This window comes from Humulus lupulus, chromosome 6 (assembly GCF_963169125.1).
Source record: "Humulus lupulus chromosome 6, drHumLupu1.1, whole genome shotgun sequence".
In the NCBI taxonomy this organism is placed as follows: domain Eukaryota; kingdom Viridiplantae; phylum Streptophyta; class Magnoliopsida; order Rosales; family Cannabaceae; genus Humulus; species Humulus lupulus.
Window position 1 is genome coordinate 94,213,611 of NC_084798.1, and position 10,709 is coordinate 94,224,319.

At 38.4% G+C, this 10,709-nt stretch overlaps 1 protein-coding gene across 7 annotated transcripts; it reads left to right on the forward strand.

Annotated features, from left to right (window-relative positions):
• Positions 1 to 1,036: 1,036 nt before the first annotated feature.
• On the forward strand, positions 1,037 to 5,878 carry LOC133782368 (uncharacterized). Of its 7 annotated transcripts, none has more exons than XM_062221649.1 (4): positions 1,037 to 1,430; positions 2,088 to 2,245; positions 2,690 to 3,502; positions 4,254 to 5,878. In XM_062221649.1, the coding sequence occupies exons 1-4, from the start codon at positions 1,193 to 1,195 to the stop codon at positions 5,733 to 5,735; spliced, it is 2,691 nt and encodes an 896-aa protein (XP_062077633.1). In that variant the 5' UTR covers positions 1,037 to 1,192; the 3' UTR covers positions 5,736 to 5,878. The 7 variants fall into 7 exon arrangements, with proteins under 7 accessions (XP_062077633.1, XP_062077636.1, XP_062077637.1 ...); XM_062221652.1 differs by lacking the exon at positions 1,037 to 1,430 and adding an exon at positions 2,391 to 2,437 and having other exon boundaries at positions 2,089 to 2,245; XM_062221656.1 differs by lacking the exon at positions 1,037 to 1,430 and adding an exon at positions 2,333 to 2,437 and having other exon boundaries at positions 2,106 to 2,245.
• The last annotated feature ends 4,831 nt before the right edge of the window (positions 5,879 to 10,709 follow it).

The following is a 10,709-nucleotide window of genomic DNA, read 5'->3' on the forward strand; positions in this document are numbered from 1 at the left end:
TTTTATAAAAATACAAAAATATGTATTTTATTTTTATTATTTTTGGATACAAATTAAAAATATATTTTAAGTGAAAGCAGAAAAACAAATTTTATGAATATAAATAAAACTTACAAATATTTATATCTATTAATCTATATTCTATTTATTTATTAAGGATATAATTGTTATAATACTTTTTTTTTAAATTCATCCAAGCCGACTTAAAAACTCTTTTATGTTCCAAAAACTCTCTCAGGTAAAGTCCAAACTAGCCTTGATTTTTAGTACTTTGTAAAATATAGGGTGATTATCTTCATAAAAATAAATGGTTCGGTAGCAAACATAATAAATAGTTATATATATATTTATTTCTTTCAATCTAGATCCAAATAACATGCAATATGCATTTATTTAGTTTTATTTAGAAAATTTATCAATTATCTTTATTATATTTTTATGATTGCTCTATAAATTTTTAAAAAAATAAACAACATTATATATAAAAGAATGACATAAACATATTTTAAAAAAAATTAAACTAAAATATTATCTATGAAAAAAAATATAATAACTTTTTAGATCACAAACTACCATATTCAATATACATAATATTTATGATATTATTAAGATCTTATTTGGTTAAGCTTCTTTAACTGTTATTTTGGAAGTGTTTGTGTAATAATAAAAAATCATTTTTAGTTCAAAAGTTATTTAGGAGAAGATTAGAAACCCTAGATTATCCAAAAGAATTTTTGAAGAATTATTTTCTAAATTAGAATAATTTTATAACTTTAAATTTATTCATAATTTTTTTTTATAAAATTGATATTTAAATACTTTGAAAACAACTTTTCAATAAAAAATTATTTATATTTACATAAGATAAATGAAGAAATAAAATAAGTTATATGTTTTCTAAATTTTTGTAATATTTAAAATTAAAAAAAAACACAGTAAAAACCAACAGAACAAAAAAAATCTTTAACTTTTGTCAACAAAAAAAAGAAAAAAAATCTTTTGACTACTTTTAATATAGAATAGATATCATTCTTCGCTACTAGTCTCAATCAGACCCTTCGGAAAAAGCTCGCAGGGCTTACACAAATCCCAACCCTAGAACCAATCCTCCCAAATTTTTTTAGGGTTTTCATTCACACTCATTCTGGCTTTTCTGCACACAAGCTCTCTGACCCAGACTGTTGTGAAATCGATGGATCTGGAGGTTGTGGGCCGCCACGCGTTGCTCTTCGACGACGACGCGAACGCCGCTTTCGTCAATTCTAGGGATGCCCTTGTCGAGTGGAACTCGCTTTTCATCGATCGATACGACGTCCGCCACTTCCTCTCTGCTCCACCACCACGCAACCACCGCCGCCAACTACTCGAACCGGACCTCGATCACGAACGATTCCTTGATTTGCCTTCACCTTTGGATGAACAAGAACAAGGTAATAAATTTTAGTTAATAATCGAATACAGATAGTTTCTTTGATGTGAGCATTATGTTTTTCATTGATGATTAATTATACATAAGAAAAGATTATAGAAGAAGAATTCGAAAAGATAGGCAGAATTAGGATTTGTAATTGAGTTTGATTTGATTTTTGTGTTAAGTTATCTTAATTTAGATAAAATCTGTAGGCTGTATTCAATTCCCTATGGCGGACTATTAATTCTGTGGTTGTAGGAAAAGGGGTGTATTGGGTACGCCCTGGTGGTAAATCTATGCGGGTCTGCCTAATTGTTGGTTCACTTGTTTTCTACAAAAAAAATCAATTGAGTGGGTGTTCCTCTTTTGATATAAGGGGACTCGTTAAGCCTGTATGAACAGTTTAGTTTTCTGTTTGTATCATTGTTGTATTTGTCCCAGCATCTTTTCAGTTTGCAGGACGGAGTATAAATTTACAAGAATTCATCTGTCAGAGATGCGAGTAAGAATGTTCTTGTTATTAGTTTGGTGTTTACATTTTAGCTCCTTCTTGGCTTCGCTGTTTGAAGTTAGTTTTGCTTTTTTATTTATTTATTCTGTAACTAGTATAATTTCCATGAAGAAGTGTTTATGTTGTACTAGAATTTGTATGCTAATTATACTACCCTATATTCAGGTGTATGTAAAGATGAAGAAGCAGTGGTTGACAGTGGCTATCGAGCTGTTACCTTCAGTTATGGAAATTTAGATGGAGCGGCTGAGCAAAAAAACATTGAAGTTGAATCTGTCTTTCACCCACCATTTCCTGTGCCAGAAAGCTTAATTCAAAACCTAGTAAGTAATTTGTCTCATTTTTTATCTCTGTCATTCATAGAATACAAATATTCATGTGTGCTTGATACTTCAATGTGGCCTGACCAGATGATAATCGACTGAGGTGCATATGTTATTCTAAGGATTACCATGTCTTAAGTTTCAGATACTCGGAGCAGGGACGGAGTTCTTGTGTCACAAGGGGCTGTGCAGGTGGGATTAGGATGGTAGAAATTCGATGAATCTTACTGATTGTGAGCATGTTGGTTGAGACATAACATCATAGGGTTCTCTTTCTTGGTCTTTATTGTTATCCAGAATATGTGAGGTTCTATGGGTTTGTGTTAGGATTAATTATAAAGATTTAATTATCTTTTTCCTTGTATAAGAATTAATATCCCGTGAGGCTTTCATAAGTGAAATTTCTTAGTTTTGAAATAAAAATTTGCTCTCTTGTATTTTCAGCCTCGATCAGAAAAGGTACATCAAATCATTGCAAGAAGTGCCACATTCGTCAGCCAGCATGGTGGGCAATCAGAAATTGTTTTGAGAGTAAAACAAGGAGACAACCCAATATTCGGGTTCTTGATGCCCGACCATCATCTTCATGCATACTTTAGATTTCTTGTTGATCATCAAGAACTACTGAAGTCTGATTTTGATGGAAAAAAACTAGAAGAAGAGAAGGGTGATACAAGACGTGATCAGACTGGTGGTGCATTGTCTTTGCTTGGTTCTATTTATGGGTCTGGAGATGGAGAGGAAGAGGATGGCACAACTGAGGATGCACCTGAAGCACATACGAATAGGTTTAATGAAACAGTTGATGGTGTTAGTGGGAGTGTTTCACACAGACCAGAACATACTGAATCTACAGTAAATGTATTAGAGCAAAGTGATGTTTCCAACAATAAATCTTCTTTGAAAGAAAAAATCCATGTAATAAAACGAAATCGAAGCATTAATAATAATGTCAAAAGTGGAACAACATCAGTGTTGAAAAAGGATGGAGATGGCTTAAGGTCAATTTCTACTGCTACTAGTAAGTCACAGGCATCTGCAGGGCCTAGCATGTCAAAGGTTGAAGTACCTATATTGGAGCCTCCATCTGATTTAAAGAGAACAGTTGACAAGATAGTTGAGTTCATCTTAAAAAATGGCAGGAAATTTGAAGGTATACTTGCTGAACAGGATCGTCCATATAAAAGATTCGAATTTCTTCTGCCTACTAATCTTTATCATCCTTACTATTTAAAGGTTCTTCAAAAGACTCAGGAGGTATATCTCACAAAACATGTGTGCACTATTTCATGTTATTTCCTCAACATTTATAGTAATAGTCATTTCATTTTTCATTCTTATACCGAACATTAAAGAGTCTATAGTAGAAGTCATCTGTCTGCCTCTTCGATACTCTCTTTTTGTAGTTATGATGTATGTGAGCTTTTCCATTCAATTAGTTTACGTTGCCATTTGGTTGTGTCCGTTAAATTATCTTTTGACGTTCTATGGATGTGTGTTGTGCTTGTTATTTATCTATGGATGTGCGTTGTGCTTGTTATTTATCTCTCTCCTATTTGATACATACCAGCCATCTACTAATATATAGTCATTCTTCAGTCAATTTATTCTTGTTTTTCTGCTCTGTCAAACTCAAGTGTTTTGTTTTTGGCCTTTTTAAATTCCTATTGGGTTTCCGCATAGTAGTTCACTAGTAAGAAACAAGTGAAAGTTTACAAAAGTAGACACTTATTGATCATCAAAAAGTAGCAATTATTCCACTCTATTCACCTCTTTCCAATTAGCGAGGCGCATATCCAATAACTGGTATCCTCCAATGATCACTTTGAAAGTTTATTATGTTGGTGAGACCATATGACTATCCTTGGATAAGAATATATTTACTCTCTTGTCTCCATTCCTTTGCTAATTTTAGTTGATAATGCAATTTACATAGTATGAGTTACTTTTTTCTCTTTGTTTTTCTTTTTTTCTTCCTTATTACTAATGTGCTTGACTTTCTCAACAGTCTGGCCTAGCTGGCAAAGGCTGTGTCTCTGAAAAGCATGGGTCCATGGGGCTTGGAATGGAGAAGAAAAGTGCTAAATGTGGAGAAGGTGATGCACATTCCTCAGGATTTGCTGATGATGATATACCTTATGATTACGATAAGAAAGAGAAATTTCGAATGATACTGGCAAAATCCAAGAAGGATGTACAAGATCCGCCTCCTAATGTTAACCAGCCCCAAGGTGAAGTCACTATAGATGCAGATGTTACTGCAGCTATACTTAGGGCTGCCACCAGGGGCATTAAGAATCCGAATCTAGAGCTGTTCCCAAAACTTTCATGGGGTAGTATTGGTGAAGACCCTAGTGATGAGGCTGGACAATCCTTAAGTTTTGGGAGTCTCCACGTATCTCAACCTCAAAGTTCAGTTCAAAAGCGAGATGCTGTTGGGCATCCTAACATTTCTGCCCCTGCTGCAAAGGTTATAGCGGAGACGGCTGCTCTTGCAGCTGCTAGTGAGGCTGATTCCTCTGAGGCATCCTTGACTAAAGAAGAAAAGCTGAAGGCTGAGAGATTGAAACGTGCTAAGATGTTTGCTGCCATGATAAAAAGTCGAGCTGCACCTTTGAAACCGGAGCCATTGTGTAGCTCATCATTTGAACCACCTGGTTCTGGGGTTTCCTCCTCAGGCAATGAGGTTGCCAATCCATCAGGCAAAGAAAGGGAGGGTAGTTCCATTCCAATGGATGTTGATGCCTTGGGCCATCTTGATAAATCTGAAAAGAAAATTATTGTTGATGAATGCACTGAGCGAAGATCAAAGAGGAGCTACCGGTCTAGATCTAAAAGGCATGAAGAAGATGAAGAGAGTGGTGACGAGGAGGAAGAAGATGATAAAAAAGATCATATGCAGTCAAGGAAGAAGCATCGATCTCATCGATCCTCACGTCACAGTGAAGACAAGCATAGGCACAGGAAGAGACATTCCTCATCCAAGGACAGAGACTCTCGAGACAGTTGTAAGCGTGACATTGATGACAATTGGCATTCTCGGCATCGATCTAAGCACAGTAGCTCTTCAGATAATGGGGAACATGGATCCTCAAGAAGGCAGCATAAACATCATATTTCGTCTGATGATGAACATCAGCATAATAGACACAGGCACAAGTGTGGTGTTTTGTTTGAAGATGAGTATGAGCAGAGGACTCGTCATCAGCACAAAAGTGGTGGTTCCCCTAATGAGGGTCGTCACAGGAGCAGATCCACTAAACATAGGAAACATAGGTCTGAAAGAGAGCCAGAGTTGGAAGAAGGGGAGATCCGTGCTAAGTCGGATCAATCAAAAGCAAATGAAAGTGACCGAGCGAGTAGGGAAACTTCTATAGATCTGTTAAAATCCTATCAACAAGGAAGTGCCCCATCACAGCCCTCTGAATCCACGGAGGTCTCTGATGATTTTAGAGCTAAAATCCGTGCCATGTTGATGGCAACCATGTAGTAGGCGGAATTAGTTTTCTATGTTCTTGTGTTTTCACAAGTTTATAACTATCCTTACAATTCATTTATTTTCTTTTTTTGTTTGATGAAAGATTCATTTCTTTTATTAGTAATGAGCCCAAGGGATAGTTTCCTTTTCTGTTCCGACAATGGTCTAATTTATTACTCTCTGAAATTGGTCCGAGAGGAAATCTTTCCAAAGTACAATTCATTGATGATTAACTATTACCATGTATTGTGGAAAAGTAATGACTAGAGTAAATAGTAACGCAAGATTTCCAAATTTATAATTGCAGGTGAGGTGATTCATGTATTGGCTTCACGGGTTTTGTATCAACTGAAAAAAAGTTCACTTATAAATATGAGAATTACGTTTTTTTTTTTTAAAAAAAAAACTCGCTATAGGAAGCTGGGAAAATTCTAAATATGGGAATTTAATAATAAGCTATATGTAAACTACAAAGATGGATGAATCTTATTAATATTTGTCTCATTTGATATTAATTATGTGACTAACAAATTACAAAGCTTAAATAGGTCATTTCCGTTTAGTTGATTATGAAATAATAATACTTAATGAGGTAATTTCTGTTTAGTTGATTTTGAAAGGGAAATTTGAGAAATGATGTATTAAATGGGGTCCTATAACAAAATTATTCTAGCCACTATACATGTCGTTTCCCACAGTCTCTCTGTATTCTCTCTCTCACTTTCTCAGTCTCGAAGGAAAAAAACCATCAAACCCAATTTAATCCATCAGAACCCAAGTAAATTGGAGAAGCGTTGTCTTCCACGACCACGACCAAGCATCTGTGGCTCGGATATTGTCGGAGTTGACGATCGGAGAAGGCAAAGGAGAAGAACGTCGAGCAAACAGACCAAGCTTTGAGGAAACAAGCACAAAGAAGCGAAGGTGAGGAATTTCCTATTTAATCTGCAATATGTGTATGTGCCTGATTTTCTTGTTGATTTTTTTATAGGATAGATCGGGGATGGGATATGAAGAAATCTGGATTCATTTTCGAGATTTTTATTCACCTCGATAGAAATTTGTTATACCCATTTTTGGAATGTCACTACCCATCGGCCCAGATCATGCCTAAGGTCCAGTCACTTGTTATTTTGTGTAATTAATGGGTCAAGCCCAATAGCATAAGCCCACTCAAATGTAACCCCAACTCCACAATATAAATAAGAGAAGTAGGGACCAAAAGGAAGGGAGAGGGGCGGCCGCTTTTCTCAGAGAGAGTTCTCTCCATCTTTAATGGAGTCAAATAGCTAAAAGCTAAATACAAATGTAATCCATGGCTTGCAAGATCAATGACAGTGACTAAGTGGATGTAGGCCACCTTTTTGGGGCTGAACCACTATAAAACTCTATCCATTATTTTTGAGCACTAGACACATTTCTTATACTCTATTTAGCTCTAAATTTTTTTCTCAATATTATTCTTTGGGTGTTAGACGAGTAAATGAAAAAATAAGTCAACATTTTGGTGCTTTCATTGAGAGCAGAATGCAAGGAAAGAGACATTGGAGTCTATGAAACTTCAGACATATCTCAGACATATCGCTACACTAGCTAGCAGATAAGCTCGTCAGCCCCCCACATTGGCGAATAACCTCAATAAACTTTGATCATTCATCTTACTTGGTTCCTAGAGTGGTCCTCGGAACATGGAGCATTCATTTTGCTTGGTTCTTAGAGAGGTCCTCAGAACCTGGAGCATTCCTCTTGCTCGATTCCTAGAGTGGTCATCGGAACCTTGAGCATTCATTTTGCTTAGTTCCTAGAGCGGTCCTCGAAACCTTAAGCATTACTCTTCTTCGGTTCCTAGAGTGGTCCACGAAACCTTGAGCACTCATTTTGCTTGGTTCATAGAGTGGTCCTCGAAATATTGAGCATTCACTTTGCTTGGTTCCTAGAGAGGTCCTCGGAACCTTGAGCATTCCTAGTGCTCGGTTCCTATAGTGGTCCTCAGAACATTGAGCATTCATTTTTCTTGGTTCCTAGAGTGTTCCTCGAAACCTTGGCATTTATTTTTCTTGGTTCCTAGAGAGGTCCTCAGAACCGTGAACATGCCTCTTGCTCGGTTACTAGAGTGGTCCTCGGAACCTTGAGCATTCATTTTGCTCGGTACCTAGAGTGGTCCTTGGAACCTATAGCATTCATTTTTCTTGGTTCCTAGAGTGGTCCTCGGAACCTTGAGCATCCAGTTTGCATGGTTGCTAGAGAGGTCCTCAGAACCTTGAGCATTCCTTTTGCTCGGTTCATAGAGTGGTCCTCAGAACCTTGAGCATTCATTTTGCTTGGTTCCTAGAGTGGTCCTCGGAACCTTGAGCATTCATTTTGCTTGGTACTTAGAGTGGTCCTCAGAACCTTGAGCATTCACTTTGCTTGGTTTCTAGAGAGGTCCTCGAAACCTTGAGCATTCATTTTGCTCGGTTCCTAGAGTGGTCCTCGGAACCTTGAGCATTCATTTTGCTTGGTTCCTAGAGAAGTCCTTAGAACCTTGAGCATTCCTCTTGGTCGATTCCTAGAGTAGTCCTAAGAACCTTGAGCATTCATTTTCCTTGGTTCCTAGACAGGTCCTTGGAACCTTGAGCAATCACTTTGCTTGGTTCCTAGAGAGGTCCTCAGAACCTTGAGCATTCCTCTTGCTCGGTCCTAGAGTGGTCTTCGGAACCTTGAGCATTCACTTTGCTTGGTTCCTAGAGAGGTGCTCGAAACCTTGAGCATTCATTTTTCTTGATTCCTAGAGAAGCCCTCGGAACATTGAGTATTCACTTTGCTTGGTTAGAGGTCCTCAGTACCTTGAGTATTCCTCCTGCTCGGTTCCTAGAGTGGTCCTCAGAACCTTGAGCATTCACTTTGCTTAGTTCCTAGACAGGTCATCGGAACCTTGAGCATTACTCTTGCTCGGTTCCTAGAGCGGTCCTCGGAACCTTGAGCATTCACTTTGCTTGGTTCCTAGAGTGGTCATCGGAAGCATGAGCATTCCTCTTGCTCGGTTCCTAAAGTGGTCCTCGGAATCCTGATTGCTTAGTTCTTAGAGAGGTCCTCGGAACCTTGAGCATTCCTCTTGCTCGGTTCCTAGAGTGGTCCTCGGAACCTTGAGAAATTCTCTTGCTCCGTTCCTAGAGTGGTCCTCAGAACCTTGAGCATCCACTTTGCTTTGTTCCTAGAGAGGTCCTGGAACCTTGTGCATTCCTCTTGATCGGTTCCTAGAGTGGTCCTCAGAACCTCGAGCATTCATTTTTCTTGATCTCTTGAGTGGTCCTTGGAACATTGAGCATTCATTTTGGTTGGTTCCTAGAGTGGTCCTCGGATCCTTGAGCTTTCACTTTGCTTGGTTCCTAGAGAGGTCCTCAGAACCTTGAGCATTCATTTTGCTTGGTTCCTAGAGAGGTCCTCGGAACCTTGAGTATTCACTTTGCTTGGTTCCTAGAAAGGCCCTCGGAACCTTGAGCATTCCTTTTGCTCGGTTCCTAGAGTGGTCCTCGAAACCTTGAGCATTAATTTTGCTTGGTTCCTAGAGAGGTCCTCAGAACCTTGAGCATTCCTCTTATTCAGTTCCTAGAGTGGTCCTCAGAATCTCGAGCATTTATTTTGCTTGGTTCATAGAGTGGTCCTCGGAACCTTGAGCATTCATTTTGCTTGGTTCCTAGAGAGGTCCTCGGAATCTTTAATATTCCTCTTGCTCGGTTCCTAGAGTGGTCCTCGGAACCTTGAGTATTAATTTTTCTTGGTTCCTAGAGTATTCCTCTGAACCTTGAGCATTCATTTTGCTTGGTTCTTAGAGAGGTCCTCAGAACATTGAGCATTCCTCTTGTTGAGTACCTAGAGTGGTCCTCGGAACCTTGAACATTCATTTTGCTTGGTTCCTAGAGATGTCCTCAGAACCTTGTGCATTCCTCTTGTTCGGTTCTTAGAGTGGTCCTCGGAACCTTGAGCATTCACTTTGCTTGGTTCCTAGAGAGGTCCTCGGAACCTGAGCATTCCTCTTTGTAACGACCCAAATTTGCTAATAGGGCTTAGGGCCTTGATTAGCGTGCCTGGAGGGAAATAAATGATTTAATATGTTAATATGTGAATTTATGTGAGTATGTGATAGAGATGCATGTTTAGTTAAGTTAAATGTGCATGTGGGCCCCGTTTGGGTATTTGGGGTATGTTTGTGATTTTAGCCTGTTGAGGGCGTAAATGTGATAAATATGATATGCATGTGATATATTTCTGTGTAGCATGATCCGAGACAGTCCTGGGGAGCGGTTAGCCAGAAAGTCACAATGGGGTTGAGAATCCGACTCAGGGTGAGTCGAGGGTATTTTTGGTATTAGATGTGTTATGGGGTTATCGGGTTATGGAAATAAATATACAGAGATATATTTGAGGTTAGAATGTCTAGGAGAGAATATTGGGGAAATTTACCATTTTGCCCTCGGGGACGTTTTGGTACCCCGAGGCTTGAGGTAACCCTATAGACTTAAGTTAAATAAAACAAAACTAAGAATTGTTTAGAAAATTTAGAAACCGACTCATTCTCTCTCTCTTGAAGTGGTCTTCTTTCCTTTGGAAGCTTAAGGAAAATCTTGGTGAAGTTGGCTAGAAGCTAAGGGAATTCAACTGGGGAATCTTTGGAGCTAGAAGCCTGAGGCTTAAGGACCAAATTCAGAGACTAAGTTTAGCAAGGGTAAGCTTTAAATTACAAGGTTTTAGCTTGAAGTTTATGCTGGTTTTTAGAATATGCATGTAGTTGGGTGAAGGATTGATTTTGGGTATTGTGAGGTTTTTGGTTTAAGTTCTTGTTAGGTTTTGCTGCTGTGATTGTCTTAAGACTTCTGTGATTGATGTTTGGATTGTTAGGTTGATTTTTAAGGATGGTTGGCTGGGTTTTAGAAGAGAAAATGGAGGATTTTCTGGGTTCGAAGGGTCGGGCCGCGACATTGTTCTTGCTGAGCCGCGGCTCTCCGA